At 39.4% G+C, this 19,666-nt stretch overlaps 1 protein-coding gene across 1 annotated transcript in view; it reads right to left on the reverse strand.

The window, feature by feature from the left end:
• Nucleotides 1–3,212: 3,212 nt before the first annotated feature.
• Nucleotides 3,213–19,666, reverse strand: part of PSD2 (pleckstrin and Sec7 domain containing 2) — a gene marked incomplete at both ends in the record, with an annotated part of 70,819 nt that continues 54,365 nt past the window's right edge. Inside the window, 7 exons of the mRNA XM_083360291.1 lie at nucleotides 3,213–3,230; nucleotides 5,347–5,535; nucleotides 5,881–6,024; nucleotides 6,595–6,739; nucleotides 8,147–8,304; nucleotides 15,297–15,367; nucleotides 17,263–17,453. Coding sequence (XP_083216417.1) covers nucleotides 3,213–3,230; nucleotides 5,347–5,535; nucleotides 5,881–6,024; nucleotides 6,595–6,739; nucleotides 8,147–8,304; nucleotides 15,297–15,367; nucleotides 17,263–17,453 — 916 coding nt within the window. The remainder of the gene's footprint in view (nucleotides 3,231–5,346; nucleotides 5,536–5,880; nucleotides 6,025–6,594; nucleotides 6,740–8,146; nucleotides 8,305–15,296; nucleotides 15,368–17,262; nucleotides 17,454–19,666) is intronic.

The following is a 19,666-nucleotide window of genomic DNA, read 5'->3' on the forward strand; positions in this document are numbered from 1 at the left end:
TTCACCTGATCCCAGCATTTCTCAAAGATAAGACAAAAATTTGAGCTAGGCTGAAGGTTACTAGGATACAATTTACAGGTAGTCCTTGAATTATGATAGCAACAGTTCAAAGTTACGACACCCCCGAAAGTATTTACAACAGTCCTGAAATTACAAATGTTGCAGCACCACGGCAGTCGTTCACCCTGACAACTGACCGCAGAGATGCTGCAACATTTCCCCTGCCTATTTCCCCCACCCCCTGGAACCTAATAGGCATTGGCCCTGCTATTCTAGCCCACAAGCCTCCTCCCCATCCCATCACTGATCACTCACCTTTGGAAGATCTGCAGAGACAGGGCCATGTGGCAGAAAAGAGGCTGTCTTCTCAGATGCTGGTGAAGCTGCTTTCTTTAGATTCTGTGTTCTTCTGTCCCCTTTGCAAAAGGCTTTTTGCACAGACGATGGAGGCCTGCAGGAGCGTGAAATTGCACACCTACACCTACACCCACCCCCGAAGGCGTCTGTTCCCTTTGCAAAAGCTTTTGGTAAGGAGAATGAAAGCCTTTAGGGATGCGATCTTATGCTCCTTCAGGCCTCCATTCTCTGTGCCAAAAGCCTTTTGCAAAGGGGACAGAAGAACACAAGATATAAAGAAAACAGCTTCACCTTCATCTGAGATGACAGCTGCTTTTCTGTCACATAGCCCTGAGCTCTGCCGAACTTCAAAAAATAAGTGTAGAGAAGGCCAAAACAACTATGAGGATCCTAAGGTTGGGAAGAGGAGCAGGAAATATCTCAGTGTGTGTAGGGAGGCCTTGGGTGGCCAGAGGTAGGTGGTGTTTTCCTGCACTAGGGCTCTCCCCCCCCCATGCTCTTCTCCACCCCGGGGTACCTCATGTGCACTTAACAACCAATACATTCAATTAACAAATGTATCGGGGAGTGGAGGGATGGGGGATCATTTATTTAAAGTGATTCAATTAACATTATGACCATACTGGGTAGGGTTCATTACAATCGTAACTCGAGGACTATCTGTATTTGGTTTCGGGCTAGGATACAACTTACTTGGTACCCGAGATTATGTTAGTTCTGCTTTTCGTTATTTGATAAACATTGTCAGAGATGACTAAGCCAAATAAGAAATAAGTAATTTTGATTACTTGTTAGCATCGCTGCCTTTACTGTGCAGTTGATACATGTATTCCTTGTTTTCCTTTCATTTAAATATATCTGAAAACACACTTTTTGAAGCATCCTTTCCCAATCTTGTTTAATTATGTTTTCTGATATTATGTCTTCAGTGGGAAACACTGACCTGTCCATCTTTCCAGTTGCTATACATGTTCATTTTCCATTTCAGGTTTTATTAAACTTTTAAATAAAAGTTTCCTTTAAAAGACAAGAATCCTGCCGTTTCACAATCACTTCCCCCCAACATTTCTGATATTTCACTTCCTTTATTTAGGCTTCCATATGAGTTAATGTCTAGCCAAGAGTAGCTCATTTGCTACTGAAGGAGAAAGTTGTCAGGAATTTCCTGGAAGAAATACGTTTGGCACAGTTTTCTTCCAGCAAAAGTCAGGTTAATTAAAGTCCTTTACTACAACACTCCTTCAACGTTCTAGATCTTGCATTTGAAAAGCATCAGCCACATTTTCTCCTTGCTTGGACACTAATAATATGCACGAGAAATTGCATTTTATTGTTCCTTCACGTATTTGATATCTAAATTTTCCTCAGCCGGTAAGGCTATTTTTCACACACTGTTGCTTTGCTACTTCCCTTATGTATATGTTGCATCTTCCATTTGGTATATTCCAAACATATTCCACCTGGTCTCAGACTTATTAAATTACAATAAGTTTGCCCCTCTGTACTATAACTTTTAAAAATATTTAAACGCGTTTTAATATAGAAACATTTCCCCTTTTTTCGATTCATGGTTCTGAATGTGACTGTTATCCACTGGGCTTGCTCCTTTATAGATTTTCTTTCTTGTGAAAAGTGATTCCCTCTGTTTCCCTTTCTTTGATCTGATAATGCTTTGTTCTCGCCCATAGCTGGAGTATTGCCACTCACGGCTTCGGTCTAGTGATGTTTTTTTCCCAGGGATCTCTACAAGCTTGTGGTTGCTGTAAACATCACTGTGATTGTTCTTAGGCAGGAAGGTGAAATTCATCTACGGTATTCTGGTGAAAGTCCAACACCTTAACAACCACACCACAGTTTTCATAGCATAGGAAAATCTTTGATCCAGGTTTAGCCTGAGTTCTATTGTATTGCCTGCATTAAAGGCTGCAAGGCACGGCCTGCTGAAATGCACAGCCTGTTAAAGTACAAAGTGGAAAGGTAGTCCTAATTTGAAAATTGCGGGAAATTTCTTTTATCTAAGAAGTTACGGGCAAGTAAGTTGTGATATAATTTTAGGTTAGCTGTTGCCAGTCAAGAGCTTGAACCAGCAAGAACAATTGGCTTGCCTAAAATTGTGAATCAGCAATTCATTAAATTAAAGCATCTCTTTATTTCAGAATTTGGTCCAAACAGCACTGTCTTGAAATTAAAATTGCCAGTATTAGAATATGTTTGGCATGTTTCTAGTTTAGTTTAGTTTAGTTTATTAGACTTATATACCGCCCTTCTCCCGTAGGACTCAGGGCGGTTCACAAGGTTTTTAAAAGAAACAATACTACAATTACAAAAGTTAAAACAATTAAAATGATTATATTAAACCTTGAATATAAAAAACCTAGTTAAAACCAGTTAAAACTCCAATTAATACCCTCAGTCCAGGCCAGAAAGCTCAAAGAGCCAGGTCTTCAGGTCCCGGTGGAATGAACGGAGGCCAGGGGCAGTCCTAAGCTCTACAGGAAGCTGGTTCCAAAGGGCCGGCGCACCCACAAAGAAGGCCCTCCCCCTGGGTGTTACCTGCCGATTGGATCTCTTACTGGTGGCACCCTGAGAAGACCCTCCCTGTGGGAGCGCACAGGACAAAGGGAGCTTGATGCTGGCAGCAGGTGCTCCCTCAAAGCTTACTGTATTTCAATTCCCCTTTTTAAAATTAAGAATATTACTAAGGAACACATGGATCATTTGAGGAACTCTGGAATGTCCCATTAATAAATCAATGGCTGAAAGATTCTATTTGAAAGCGATTGGATGGCACCAGGAGATTGGAGGAAGGAAATTATCGTGTCCCAGGAAGAAACAAGGGGGGATTTATAGTCCACTTAGTAGGACATTAATACCTGCAAAGATTTTATAAGGAGAGTGAACTTTAAATTCTGTGAAAACTCTATGACAGGGGTGTCAAACTGCCGGCCCGTGGGCCAGTTGCATCATACTGAAGCCGCGCCCACTCCATTGCTGGGAATGCAAAAAGAGTTGCGATATGTCGCAACACGTCACGTGACATGGGGTGTTTGACACCCATCTCTATGGTAATTTATCAGAAATAAATTGTTCTCAAGAACAAATCATGAAAAATAGTCTCATATTTGATCAGCTAACTTACTATGAAAATGCTATAAACATAGTACTTGTTAATGTGAGAAAAGCAATTAAGTAACTCATGACATTCTAATTACAGATCTAATTAAATCTACTTGAATGGCATGACAAGTAAAATATATAGCTGTCTAAAAATCATACCCATCAGGCATTCATCAATCATTCCTTATCAGATTGAGAGTATAAAGTGGGTTGTTACATGTCTTAGTGTCTGAACTTGTCAACATTTTGTTAGTGATTTTGATGAACAGGTAAGTGGAATAATTATCAGATCTGCAAATTACACAAAATGGAATAATGGGAACCCGAGTCAACTGGGGCAAAAAAGAGAAATGTCATTGTATTCTGTATCAGCAGTAATCATCAACAGAAGTCATCGCTCCTTTATTGCCAGCCTGCCTCAACTCAGGTTGTTACTACATCTATAACTGAGGGAATATTACCACTCCATGTCAGTAAATCTCCCCAAAGGATCATTAAATAAGGATAAATATGCTACGGAATAGTTAAAAATCATCAAACGCCAAATGGAACTTTAGATGAATTTTCTTTATTAACAGTTTAAATATTTATTTGTACATAATTTTTAGTGCAGTCTTTCAAATAAAATTATCAAACTATACAAAAATGATGGTTAAAAATTTGGTGACAAAGAGAGCGGTAAGAAACATGGAAACTCAATCATTTATAAATTCTCCAAAGCTGTGAGAATCCAAAGAAATCTTCTTTATTATCTTTAGTTTAAAAAGCTGCAAAAATATAAATTGTAAATTACTGTAATTAGCAGCTACAACAAGATCCTTTAAAATTGGAACTTGGTGGACTGAAAAATGTCTAGAAAAAAAGATGAGGATGAATCAATCCATAAATAAAGTGCTGGAGGTCTTAAAAACACTTAGAAAAGGAACAGAAGCACAACATCCCATTATGCAAGTATATTTATGCTTACAGCAAAATGGAATATGTACAACTATCTGTGATTGCAACTCAGTATTCCATGGTCATCACACCTATAGGTTATCTTGCTGATGCTTGGGTGGCCAGGAAGAAGCAGCAGAAGGAACAGGAACAAGAGCTGTGAATTGGCTATTTACAGAGGCTGAGAGCATAGCAACAGCAGCTTTTACTGCAGCAAACTCAGATGGACTTTTGTTAGAAATAGAAAGGAAAACAAGTGAAATATGCTATTCCCTTTTCAAAATATGACTTAGTCTTGCTAAGAGTTCCCTGTATATTAAAAGCAATTTTATTCCTGCTATTGTTTTGGCCTATGTTAGATTGCAAGTTTACATATCTGAAACCAATTACACCTGTGTTTGGCAGTAGGAAGGTATAGTAATATAGTTTTTACAATTCATGTGAAAATGCGATTCAACAGATACCCTGTGCAGTCCAGTACCTCTTATCAGCAATGGATAAAAATCTTCCCACTATTTCAATAGTTTTCTTTGTAAGTCTATTGCAAGGGCTATGGAACTACCATTTCACTCAGTTTTTTTTAAAAAAACAACAACAAAGAAATGAATTCAGTTGGGTTCCCATGTTATCAGTTTCACACATGTTGTTCATTGGAAAATGCAGGTACTCACAAAGACAAGGAGTGGGCCAAAGACCTATGCAGCCCTTCTATGGGAAATTTGCCCTTTTATTGCATATTCATTCAGGAAAACCAACATGGGCAGCCTAATTCAAAAAACATAAGCACCAGGATAGAATTAGTGTAAACTAAAACGCCTTTGAACTCTTTCTATTGAAGTAACTCTAGATCTGAGAAATTGTTGTGCTCATGAATTGCAGGTAAGGAGAACCAGCTCTCTCTTATTGACTCCCTATGTGTGAAACGTTTGGCTCTACAATGTCTTTTTCTGCCTTACTTTCAACAGACAACTGCCCTTGGGTTATGGAAGGACTGGAACAAGTCTTCCTCAAAGAAGTATCCTGGGTCTCCATTGTGAAGAGGTTGGCTTCAATTCTTTCCAGGTCATCTGTCGCAGCTTTTATCTTTGCACATAAGAGGTTGATATACGTCTCATATCGGTTTTTCTGTAGAGGGCAGTGAAACAGAATGAAAGCTATTTATCTGGCCCAAAATTATTTAGGAGATGTGCAATGAAAAACAAGGTGGCATGAATCATGCAAATCATAGGTGTATTTATATCTTTTACAGTTGAGAATTATTCCTGTCTCCTCAATAGAAAACGTAGCGCATCCTGAAAGGACATAACTTCATTTCTCAATTAGGAAAAATCTTTTGCTTGATCATGGGATGGAAGTAGATTATGATGCCCAGTTGTCAGATGCTTTTGTGCACGTCTCATCAAGTTCATTAGTTCTTCTACTGACAGCTATCATTTGCCAACTATCGGTAGGAGATAATAGAAGACTCACCTCAAAGATTAAGTAATGTTCCTTCAAACGATATTCTTCAGCCTCTTTTGACTTCAGGCATTTCACTACAGGGTGCAGTTTATGTTCAGTTAATTCATCTGTAATTTGCCTCATTTTATTCTCATGGGACTGTAGCTGTCCTTTCTGATAGAAAAGAAGAAAATGTTAACTCATCCCTTCTGTAAAATAAAACTATTTTATTTTAACAAATGTTTGTGCCTGACTGATTTCAAAAATGATCCTGCAAAATATATTATTCTTGTTGCTTTCAAATTAGTGTAGTGTAGTGTAGTGCAGTGCAGTGCAGTGCAGTACAGTACAGTACAGTATAGTATAGTATAGTATATAGATAGTATACTACAGTGTTAGTTATCTTAGGCAGGTTATACATTTTAAATAGAAAGGTAGCATAAGTCACATAAGATATGGGAAAGAAACTCCTCCTAAGCCTGGCAATATTTCTGCTACCTGTCTACCTGTCTCCTGCCTTCATCCCAAAACAGATCAGCCAAGGCATGTAAAGAGGGAGCAGAAATGACTTGCCTTCTTTAATCTGAGTTTGGGGCCTTCTATGATTTGTGATGCATATTCTGCTCTTGCAAAAAGAAAAAAAAATGGACAAGACAACCGCTGAGGCCTGCTCGGCAGCACGTTTTATTCAGCGCTTGCCTGAATTCCAGGCCACCTTACGTGCACCTTACATTTCAGTTTTACCTGACAGAGTTTAGTTGATGAAGATGGCAAGAGAGGCCGGCAGAACTTCTTCATGGAGCAAATAGCAGCTGGAAATGCAGGGGCAGAAAAAATGGCAGCTACCAAGTTTATTCTCAGGATCCAAGATAGCATTTCTCCCTTGCTTCTATGGAAAGTAGGCAGCATTGAAAGCCAAACGGTCAGAAACATACACACCCAGAGAGAAAGACATTTATCGTGCCACTCGTATGAAAAGCAGACCTGATCATTGGTACTGAACTGAAATACCTTTCTCTTTCACATCAATAATGAATCCTTCTTCTTTGCATTCTTCTTAATAGAGGCTCTCTCAAGTTGAGTTCTAAACCAGAGGTCCCCAACCTTTTGAACACCAGGGACTGGTTCCATGGAGAAAGGTTTTTTCGTGGATCGGAGAGGGCATGGTTTTGTGTGCTGCCTGCATCCCATGGATGGGGCTTTGCTTGTTTGTGTGGACCAGTTGTTGACATGCCACAGCCCGGTACCAGTCCATGGACTGGGGGTTGGGGACCCTGTTCTGAAGGCTGACTACATGCAGGTTTCTTGGCCACTGCTGGCATCTGCTGCTTGAGTTAAGTCTTGGGGGTCGTGGCCATGGTCTGTGGCCACAAAAGGTATTAAAGGGGGAACTGTGGTGTAGAAAATGTTGAGAACCACTGACCTACATTATTGCTATGATTTATTTGTGTTTTATAGATATAATTATATTTGTCTGGACATAATTTATAGAACCTGACAATTATGTTGGGATGAATATTCTTTTTTCTTTTAATGTAGAAGAAAACAGAATATATATATATTCTGAATATATATATATATTATTTTATACAGTATTTATAGAGTAGTCCTGAATTGCTTCTATGGTACTATAGAACTGTGTCCTTGCCTTCAAATAATGGCTTCTAATGCTAATTACATGGTAATTGTAGGAGATGACCAGGCTAAGCCAGAGGGAGGGGTCAAATATCTCATAAGTCACGAGTCCCTGCAGGCCACAAAAGATCTAAGTCCAGCCCAATTTGAATGCCTCTCTTATCTCCTGCACTTTTCCCTTGACTGCTAGTTGGTCAGATTCTTGTGGAGAGCTTAAACTGGCAATAAATCTTTATACTCATTTGAACTGCCTGAATTTCCAGATTTCCCCAGCGCTTGCTACTGTTCATTTACTGAACAGTAAGATCTGATGATAATGTCAATTATAATAAGAACCTTAATGTAATCATGAGACTTTGCTATATGAAAAGAGAGCTTATAGCTGAAGAAACACAGTCCATGGACCGCAGTCCCCATTTTTTGAGGTCCCAGATGCCCCCAAAATCATGTCACTCAAATTTACAAACATATTAATGGTTGTCATGATTGTTCAGTTTTTCATTAACCTAAGAACTGAAACAGATGAGTTAAGCTTCTGCCAGGCTGAATATGCCCTATTTTCCCTTTTACTTCCCAAATTTCTATGGCCTTTGGAAGGTGTTAAAAACAACATCTCAAATAAGTCACTCCAAGTTGTAATAATCTTTCCTGTGTTACTTACGGAGCTTGGAAGAGGAACACTCTCCAGTCTGCTGTCTTCAGTTTCAACACATTGGACTTTTTGCTATAATCCGAGGCTTTTGTGGCTAAGGCATGATGAATGCGAATAGCATTCTTCAGATCTACTTCAGAAAGATCTTTATCAGGTTTATATTCATCCTGTGACAGAGAAGAAAGATAACAGCAGCTCGTCCATAATCATTTGAATATAGTTTTTTGTATCGGCTGACAGATATTTCTCCAGATTTTCCTTTAAAAAACCCGAGACTCCAATCCAATGAAGACCATAAAAATAAATAGGAAAGAATAAAATCATATGATATTCACAAGAGGAATGTATAAAGCAGACATGTCAAACACAAGGCCCGGGGGCCGGATGCGGCCCGCGAAGTGGTTTCATGTGGCCCGCGAAGCCATCCTGGAAACAGTGAGGGAACGGCCCCCGCTGCCTTGGCCCTGGCCCAGAGACCCTCCTTCTGCCAGAGACCCTCAGATCTGTCCCACTCCTGCCCAGGCCCCCATAGGCACCCTTGATGCGAAGGATGTAGAGCTGGCCACGCCCACCCAGTAAGCCATACGCACTCTAGCCACACCCACCCAGTAGGCCACGCCCACCCTGGCCATACCCACCCGGCCCCCTGAGGGCAACTGCAATGCTGATGCGGTCCTCAATGAAATTGAGTTTGACACCCCTATAAAGACTGAAGAAATGTCTTGGACACAATAAATAAAGGAATTCACTTTTGAATACTCTTCCAGCAACTACTGAATCCTAATTTTTTTGTATTTATTTCAAAGTGTAAGTATGGAGCGTGCTAGTTCTTTTACAAACTTTTGCGTATGCATCCCTGGGACTGGTGTTGACAAGTGCTATATACTGCACAATTTTTTTTAAAAAAACCCAAGGAGATAAAATAAATGCAGGTTGCAAAGTATAATGTTGCATTTTTAATGCATGTGATATGTGATGAGGAAGCAGGATGCATTTTGTTATAAATAAGCTTCTCCTGGGGTAAAAGAGAGGGACCTATGTACTGATGAGTTAATGCAGTGATTCATATTACCCAGTGAATGAGCAGTGTAATATTTTTATTTTTCATGTTAACCAAGGTCTAAAAGTAAAACGTGTACAGAAGACAAGTACTTTTTTCCCCAAACAAAAGTTTATTAATTCAACACGGCAAAAATTGGGCACTCAATTCTACCCAAAGACATTTACTGGAATTAGGAAGTAAGATGCTATTGTATTATTTGATGCTCCCATTTGCCATAAACTGTATAAGGCCTGTTATATACAGACGTCCTTGCTGTTAGGCTAATTTTCTTCTGGTATGTTCCAGGACTTTCCAGTCTGGACTTTGCCCCAAAACTTCAGTGATCCAGGAGACCCTGTCTCATAACTGACTCTTCACGGAATTGTTTATCTCTTGTGGTGATTACAGACTCCTGCCCTAAATCTCTGGGTGCTTGAAGATATTTAACTAGTATTCCCTTATAATCTTAAGGCATTGTGTTCCTACTAATGAATTCACATTCAATAGTTGTTTCATAGGATTGCTGCATTTATGTGAGTAGTGTTTCATCACATAATATGCATTCTTCTTCATATTTCTGTTCCTCATTGACAAGTCTTTAGAAATGTAGATACTGTCAAGCATTTCTTGGCTTTTGGATACATGCCACACACCTCAAATAATGAAAATCTTCTCTCTGTGATTTGACTGGTGGCATGTGGATAATTCTTATCTATATATTAACAGCATGTTGAACAATTAGCTACCATTCACACTTTCTAAAACCTTAAGTAAGAATCACATACATGATCACAACAGTTCCATTACAGTATGTACTTTGTTTTAATCAGGTGTAACAGCTCTTTCAGATTAAACTTAAACAGAGTCTTCTTACATTCGTATATTAGATTATAGAAATGTTATTGACCCAAAATCACACACACCGAGAGAGATAATCACAGAAAAAGAAACACTAACCACACACAATTAAAATAATCTCTCAAATGAATAATGGTCTTAGTGGCTATAAGGGATTTCTCTGATATAGACTTCAAACTAGAAAAAAAGTATAGTACACAAACATGCATATAGGAAATATAAATCTGGTTTATAACTGCTTCTTATTAAAGATTCAGCAAAATATTCCATTGTTACTCATCAATTTATCTATAAGAAGTTCATTTCAAGGTTAATTTCAAGGATGATTCTGATCAAAACTCTGAGATGGATTTTCTACCATCTTTGGACAATATTTGCACCTAAACATTGTAGTACTACCCCAATGTGCAGTTCTTCACGTTTCTTGTTTTTATTGCTACATTATTTCCTAGCATTTTTTCTGCTTTCCATTTCTGCTTAAAATGAGAGGTATCAAATACTTGGAAAATATCATGTCCTGTCAGTGGGAATAGCAACTATCTCCTTGCTCCATGCTTCCTGTCACTTGTTGTAGAAAAAATCAGTTTCTGAATTTTAATCAGCAAGTTACATGCATGGAGGTATACAGACAATAGATGGGAAAACTATATGATAACAAAAATTAAAGGTGGGGCAGCAACATTTGTTATAATGTCAATGAATAGAAATTAACTAATTTAAATTGCTAGTTGAGTGCAGAAAACTTTCAAGTTATATATTCTGATCATATAATGAAAACCTTTCCTGGGGAAAGTATGGTTGGTTTCAGATGATTGGCTAAAAAAATTTATTTCCTGTGTAATACACTAGTTAATAGTTGTTTTAATTTTTTATAATCTATATTTTGCACTTTTTGTTACTTTATTTTGTTGCAGATTATTTTGTACAAATTGTTTTACTATTCATCTGTGTTCTACATCAGTGGCTCCAAAGAAATAGTGATACATTATGGAAATAATAAAATTAAATAAAGTGATTCATACATGATTTAGATGAGAGGAAAGAAGGGGAACTCATCAAATATTCAGATGGCACCAAACTGTGGGGAATAGCCAACACTTTAGATTTAGAAGATAGGCTTGAGAGAAAGATCTTGATAGACTTGAACACTGGGCCCTATCCAACAAATGCAATTCAGTGGCAAGAAAAGAAGATTTTACACAAAAACACAGATATAGAAGAGATGGCACCTGGCTCAACAGCAATAACTGTGAGAAGGATCCAGGAGTCCTGGTGGACAAACACTTACATATGAGCCAGCAGTGTGCTGGGACTGCTGGAAAAGCCAGTGTAGTGCCAATGGCTGCATCAACAGAGGGATAGAATCAAGATGACATGAAGTGTTAGTACCATTTTATACTGCACTGGTAAGACCACACTTGGAATAGTGAGTCCAGTTTTGGTTATCACAATACAAACAAGATGTTGAGACTCCAGAAAGAGTCCAGAGTAGAGCAACAAAGATGAAAAGGGGTCTAAACTGTATGATGAATGGCTAAAGGAACTAGGCATTTCAAGCCTAGTGAAGAGAAGGATTAGGGATGACAAGATAGCTGCCTTCCAGTACTTGAAGAGCTGTGATAAAGAAGAGGGGGTCGCCTTATTCTCCAAGGCACCTGAGAGCAGGACACGAAGCAATGGGTGGAAGCTCGTTAAAGAGAGACCCAACCCAGAGCTAGCGATTTCCTGAAAGTGGGAACAATAATCAATGGAACTGCTTGCCTCTCTGAGTTGTGGTGCTCCCTCACTGGAGGTCTTCAAGAAAAGTTTGGGCAGTCATTTATCTGGGATGCAGCAAGGTCTCCTGCCTTGGGCAAGGGGTTGGACTAGAAGACCTCCGAGGTCCTTCCAACCCTATGATTCTATGGTCCTATGAAAATAATAGGGGATATTGTATAGCTTATGGTCCCAATTCTTAAAAAAATCTTTAAAATCTCTTTGGAAGTAGATTACGGATAGGCATGTTACATAGCTATCTTTACTAATATGTAGGAATTCCTATAGGTCTGGGCTGTAGTTGATCAGAATTCTAAATTTTTAAGATTTCATACAGACAATACTTTAGCTTTGGATGACAAACACTCAATTATGAAGTTTTTTGGATAGACATTGCAGAGGAAAACATCAAAAATGTGTTTCTCTTTCGTTTTTCTTAATGACTTGGTGCTGCAGTGTGTTTTGTCTCTTTTGAAGAGGGTCTGGATGCAGCTCCTCCTGTGTGTGTGGTGGGGTGGTTGCTTGTGAAATTTAGAATTTGATTTGTGTGTGTGGATTTTATGCAGATTGCTAATTTGCTGTTATCTCCTTGTGTCAATATCTAGGAAGGGGAGTCGTTCTTTTTCTTCTTTGCCTGTATTAAAACTGTTGAAATAGCCTACTCCTAAATCATTTAGAAATATAAGAAGGAAAACCAGAACCTAACCTTGGGCCCAGAGATAAATAGGCAACCAATGTATCTGGGTGCTGGGAAGTGCAAAGTGATCTGAACATTTATGTATTTAATTTATATCCACCTTTATAGCAGCTAACATATCTAATACTCTTCCCTCCTCCTATTCCTCCTATTTTCCCCACAGTTCTGTAAAATGGGCTGGACTGAAAGAGAGTAACTGGCCCAAAATCACTCAGCTGGCTTTCATGGTTAAGGTAGAACCAGAACTCACAGTCTTCCGGTGCCTTAACCACTAGACCAAATTGGTGGCTCAGTGGGTTAGGACGCTGAGCTTGTCGATCAGAAGGTCGGCAGTTTGGCGGATCGAATCCCGAGTGCCGCATAACAGAGTGAGCGCCTGTTACTCGTCCCAGCTTCTGCCTACCTAGCAGTTCGAAAGCATGTAAAAATGCAAGTAGAAAAATAGGGACCACTCCGGTGGGAAGGTAACAGCGTTCCGTGCGCCTTTGGCATCTAGTCATGTCGGCCACATGACCACGGAGACGTCCTCGGACAAGCGCTGGCTCTTTGGCTTTGAAATGGAGATGAGCACCGGCCCCTAGAGTTGGAAACGACTAGCACATATGTGCGGGGAACCTTTACCTTTACCCTTATTAATATTGATTTTTTTATCTTTTATCTTTACCTCTATTACCTTTATCCTTTATTAATATTTTATACTCCACAAGAATTCTAACAGCTACACACAACACTAATTCAATGTCTCATATAACTTTTAAGCACATTTTCATATTTAGGGTATTACAATAATGTGGTTTAAGCATAACCAAATTAGTGGTTAGAATGCAGTATTGCAGGGTAATTCTGACCACAATCTGGAGTTCGATCCTGACAGGCTCAAGCTTTCTTCTGACTCAGCTTTCTATCCTTCTGAGGTCAGTAAAATGAGAACCCAGATTGTTGGGGGCAATATGCTAACTTTGGAAACCGCTTAGAGAGGGCTGTAAAATGTTATGGACCAGTGTATAAGTCTATTTAATTAGTTAATCTTCAAAGATAATAATAAATAGAGTATAACATGGTAATCCCATCTTGATGGTTTAGAGTCCTACTTTCTTGCTCTTCTTGTCAAAGATATGGTGATGCTGGGTGGTGATAGGCTTCCTCTTCTCCAATAGCTTATTCCCCCTAGCTAGCCGTGGTATTCATGAAGTCTTCTGGCAACCAAAGCAGTGATGGTGAAAGTGATATTTCCAGTCTCTAATTGTTTCTAATCAAATGGTCGTTAGGTGCCTCCCCTCCCTGCCTTTCCATGGCATTGCAATTGTGTTTCTCCTCCTATGGGGATCTTTCTCAGATGTTATGATGATATAGGAACAAGCGCCTCCATCCTTCAAAGAACTTGACACCAAGTATCTCACTCATACTTTCCTTCCCAAACTGAAATGTTTGATGATTCCTAAATGTATTTTCTTTCTTCCTTTCCTACTTTCTTTTTCTTCTTCCTCCCTGTTCGGCATGCCACATTCACCACAACGACTCTTCTTTTCTTTCAGTATTCCAACATTTATCTCCTCTATCTTCCTCACTCCTTCTTTTCTTGTTCTTTATTTTCCACTCTTCTACTACTTCATGTCTTTTTCCACTACAGTCTGTGTTCCTTACCAAGTTACTATGTCATTCTTCACTTTCCTCCCTCCTTTTTTTCTTTCCTTCCTTAAATTACATGTCAATTTCTCAGGCTCCTGGAAAATCCAAGTCCCCTGATCTGTTGACCTATACCAGACCAACTTAAAACCATGGCAAAGTAGAAGCTGGAAGTTAATATTCAATGCTGTAGGACCTAAATGCTGATTTCCCCCCCCCCATCTCCCCCTGAATTCTCAGGAATTCAAATAACATAGGATGATTATGTGCAAAAATCATCCTCCTTTAATTAAGTCTTTACATAAAACACACACATGCACACACACACACACACACACACACACACACAGAGAGAGAGAGAGAGAGAGAGAGAGAGAGAGAGAGAGAGAGACTCCTATGACAAAACAGTTCTGTGACATGTGGTTAGGGAGAAAAATAGGGAGAAATTTATTGCCCCTCTACTAAAGATTGAGGTACAGCATTAATGGCATATTCCATACATTTTGAATATATGGACAAAGAATTAATGAAAGTCAGATAAGTAATAGAGTCAGAGTTGGCTTTATATTTAGGTAGGGGGGGACCAACTATTAGAGGAACCAGATGCTGAGGGGCACCATTGGCAGCTTCCCAGATATTGCTCCTAAGCCTCATAGCCATGGCAATTTTTTTGGAATATCATTACCAGTCCGTAAGCTCAATTGTGATGGACAAGCCCATCCTATTGGTATTGTTGCAGCCAGTGCTTTTTTTGTAAAAGAAAAAGGTGCCGGAACTCACACATGTCATACAACCTGCCTTGCCTACACTACAAGGTTCCATCCAAAAAAGATGCTGGAACTCCGTTATGAGTGTTCTATGAGAAAAAAAGCCCTGGTTGCAGCAATGATCATTCAGAAGCCATTTGGCTTCTGAAATTGGAACATGACTGTATGTCTATGAATACCCTTCTTTTCCTTTGGTTCACAAAGCAAAATGTTTAGCTGGTTCCAAACAAAACCTTCTGCTGCCTATAAAGCAAACTTGTGAGTTTCCAGAGCCAGGTTTTAAGACTAGATTTTGTAGGTTTCTTCCTACGTTACATTTCTCCTAATATTGGTCTATTGGGCATTTTAGGTTTAATAGAAATTCTTGCCCTGAGGAAATATTCTGTGGGAAAAGGAGTTATCAACCATCCTTACCTTTTGCAAATACAGTATGGTCCCTTTAAGCACCGCATAAAATTTCTTCCATCCTCTTCGTCCTCTTGGAGCTGAAAATAATAGATAAATATTTCCCATGACTATCTGATTATCATGTGAAATCACAAGAAAAGTCCACAGAAAGGTCCTTTCAGATGCAACCCATAAAAAACAAGATAAGAGAGACTAATAAGAGAGACTAATAAGACTATATACATGTTTGTTTTCAATTTAATAGATATGAACAAGCACTTTTAAAATAAATAGAAATAAAATATTAAAGGATCACTTTTGAATTATCAAGCAAAAAAAAAAATGGAATGAGGTCACTCTTGGATCATGCCAAAAACAAAAACATGAGAAACAGTGGTATAGAATCCATGATGGGGAAAAGCATGGATTGAGCTAGATATCACCCACTATAAAGGTATTTAAAAGACAATGCATAAAAAATAGTAAGTAACCTCTGAACTCTAAGCTGTTTCTGACTAGATTGCTGATAATGTAAAAAAAAACATGTGCATTCCTCTGCTTTCCCTTTAATCCATAGTAAATTGAGTTAACTGGAATTGTTTTAATCTGGAATTATCAACATTTCAAGAAGTCACACACAATTTTATGTGTTGCACTTATTTTCTCTGTGAAAATGACTTCAACACTTTCTACTACAAACAATGGAGCGGCAAGGACTTTCCAAGGGCTTCTTTTCATATTTCTTCAGTGGAATCCAATAATCACATGTCGGTGGCGATTGTGCTCTAAGATGCTTTAATCCGTTACATAGTATGGGTAAGCCATGAATCACGGCTTTCCACTATACAATAAGTTACTATGAGACAAACCACATTAGTGTAAAGTAAGAGCCTAGTCATTGGGTTGCCTTTTGAAGCAACCTTTGAATTACAATTTAGGCATATGAAACAGTTTTTAAAACAATCACAATAAAATATTATTGATTCTGTAGTGCTACGTTGCCAGTAGAAGTTATAAGCTAGCAACTAACAAGGATGTTAACTTTCATTGATTGTGATTGGCTTAGTTTTGATTTAAAATCTTGTGTAAACCTAGTCACTGTGGCTCATTAAAAAAACATGATTAAAAGATGGATTTATCATAAATGTGATATATGAAACTAGGATTTTTAAATCCTTTTGGTTTGAACTGAACCAAAAGGAAAGATAATTGAACCTGAAAGTTGCCTGAATAATATAAAATGAGGAGATGAAGATGATGCCCTGGTGGAGCAGTGGGCTAATGCCTCCTTAAGTAACACCAGCTGCCTGCAATTAGTGCAGGTTCGCATCCCACCAGGCTCAAGGTTGACTCAGCCTTCCATCCTTCCGAGGTAGGTAAAATGAGGACCCAGATTGTTGGGGGCAATTAAGCTGACTTTGTAATAATGCTGCTTGGGAGGGGTGTGAAAGCCCTAATAAGCAGGCATATACATAGAATGAAGGCTACTGCTAAGCTTGTAAGCCGCCCTGAGTCTTTGGACAAGGGCGGGATATAAATGGAATTAAAATAAAAAAAATAAAAAATATGTCCAAATTTGTAAAATAATTAATTACAGACACATTAATTAATGGTAAAGATAATTTATTCCATCTTTATTTGCACTGATAGTGCAGGTTCACGTCCCACCAGGCTCAAGGTTGACTCAGCCTTCCATCCTTCCGAGGTAGGTAAAATGAGGACCCAGATTGTTGGGGGCAATTAAGCTGACTTTGTAATAATGCCGCTTGGGGGGGAGCTGAAAGCCCTAATAAGCAGGCATATAACATAGAATGAAGGCTACTGCTAAGCACATTGGTTTGTGCTTAAATTGTAAGCCGCCCTGAGTCTTCGGAGAAGGGCGGGATATAAATGGGATTAAAAAAATAAAATAAAATAAATGCATCATAGACTCAAGTTGTTATTGCATCATACCAATCTTGTCCTGATCTCGTCCTCCCCAATTAAGACTTACTTCTCTTCCCATCCATGTCAGCATGGGTTTTCCGGGTGAGGATGCCATGCTTGTAGGTAACAGCATTCTGGGCCTGGGGAGCATCTAGGAAAGGGTTACTGCCGTCAACTATCCTTGTGATTTTCTTTGCACTGGCCCCAAATTTATCATCCACCAATTCTGATAATGACTTCCGGAGTTCATCTTCATCACTTCAATGCAAGACAAAATGAATTTTAAAAAATTAAACCAAAACATAGATATATATATTTGGGGGTGGTGGTGGAGGAAATGCCACACAGTATTTAGAAAAAGAAAAAAGTCACCAGTTAGGTTCATTGTGACTGTTGGTCTAAAGTTATTAATATAGAAGTATTCCAGACTGCAGCATCAGAAAGGGAATGAAGGGAATAGAAGCAATTATTTCAATTTGCCTGTGTTAATTCTGAAGCTCTAACACAGAGGAAACTATAGTTGGACAACAAATGGGGATGAGAGTCATCTTTGGAGACAGGCTTCTGCCACACCTAGCAGTAATTTTTCAAGGTGAAACCTCACATACCCTGTGCAAATGGATGGAGACGAGGAAAGTAAGATTCAGTTGAATCTTTAACCAGATTGGAACGTGTCAGGTTACTTTTATGGCTCTCCAAATGAAGCAGGAATGGATTGGATTTGAATATGTATCATGCTGAATCATCATGATTTCTTCAATTTTACGACCTTTTTGCCACTGTTGTTAAAGCAAATCACTGCAGTTGTTAAGTGAATCACATGATCACTAAGCAAATCCAGTTTCCCTTTATTGGCTTTGTTTTTCAGGAGTCAGCTTGCAAATAAGCGATCACATGTTCTTGGGACATTGCAAACATAGTAAATACATGCTGGTTGCCAAGTGCCTGAATTCTGATCACATGACCATGGGGATGCTGTAAAGGTCATAAATGCAAGGACAGATGTAAATAACCTTTTCCGGTGCCACTGTAACTTTGCATGGCTGCTAAACAAAGTTATAAGTCAAGGACTACCTCCACAGTACAGTACTCCAGGAGTGTTTAATTAATTTAATCACTTAATTTCATTGTTACACAATGACAATAAAGATATTCCTATTCTATTCTAAAGGGACGCGGTGGCTCAGTGGGTTAGGATGCTGAGCTTGTCGATCAGAAGGTCGGCAGTTTGGCGGGTCGAATCGCGAGTGCCGCGTAACAGAGTGAGCACCTGTTACTCGTCCCAGCTTCTGCCAACCTAGCAGTTCGAAAGCATGTAAAAATGCAAGTAGAAAAATAGGAACCACTGCGGTGGGAAGGTAAAAGCGTTCCGTGCGCCTTTGGCGTCTAGTCATGCCGGCCACATGACCACGGAGACGTCCTCGGACAAGCGCTGGCTCTTTGGCTTTGAAACGGAGATGAGCACCGGCCCCTAGAGTCGGAAACGACTAGCACGCACGTGCGGGGGAACCTTTACCTTTATTCTACTCTACTCTACTCTACTCTACTCTACTCTACTCTACTCTACTCTACTCTACGCTACTCTATTCTATTCATAGAACTGCCAGGGCTCCAAGTCTGTGAGTGGCTCTAGAGGAGGAGCAGTGCAGCCTAAATGCACTCCCAATTAGGGTAAGGGAAGAGGAACTAATGCATGTGAAAGATACAGAAATTATTTTACTAAGCCACAGTAATTCACCCATGAGAGGTATTAAATAGAAAGGAAGAGGTGGCAGAGTAATCAGTATCCAGTGCACCCACAAAAATTTCCCTCACACAGCATAGCAGGCAGCATTCTTGGGAAGCATAATAAAGTACATGGAACAAAAGATCCAGCAAAGGGCATAGATGCTGGCCATCTTGTATGATCCTAGACTTAAAGGCAGGTGGAGAAGGTGGTGGGACAAAAAGGCAGGTGCTGATTCTGTGGAAGGCAGAGGGCTTCATTATCATCAGTTCCTCCAAATCTCCTGTGGAGATTAGTATGTGCAACATGACTTTGGAGCTGGTGACATCAGGGCAAAAGAGTAATCCAGCTGTCCACTACCTAGCTGATGCTTATGTTTCTATGAGATGTTACTAGAGGTCTGGTAGAAAATCGTTCCTATGACCTTTTGGAGCGTGTCGCCACTTGGGGACAGTTTTTTGATAACATCTGACCACTGTCCCCAGGATAAGCATATTTTGACTAACAAGCAACATTGTTCAACCCAATCATCAAGTTTTTCTTTATAATTAAGCATTTAGTCATCAATTTCTCTGCTACCAGATTTGACACCAGTCAAAAGTGAGCCCTGAGCCCTATTCATGCCACCTCTCCTTGTGTTTCCTTTGACTTCCCTTTCTAATTTGCTTTATTCTAACATGTCCACTGCTTGCCTATGCCCTTCTGGTGGCAGCTGCCTTCCTGCCTGCTTGTGCCCTGCCAGTCA

The sequence above is a fragment of the Vipera ursinii genome (assembly GCF_947247035.1).
Source record: "Vipera ursinii genome assembly, chromosome: 3".
NCBI lineage: Eukaryota > Metazoa > Chordata > Lepidosauria > Squamata > Viperidae > Vipera > Vipera ursinii.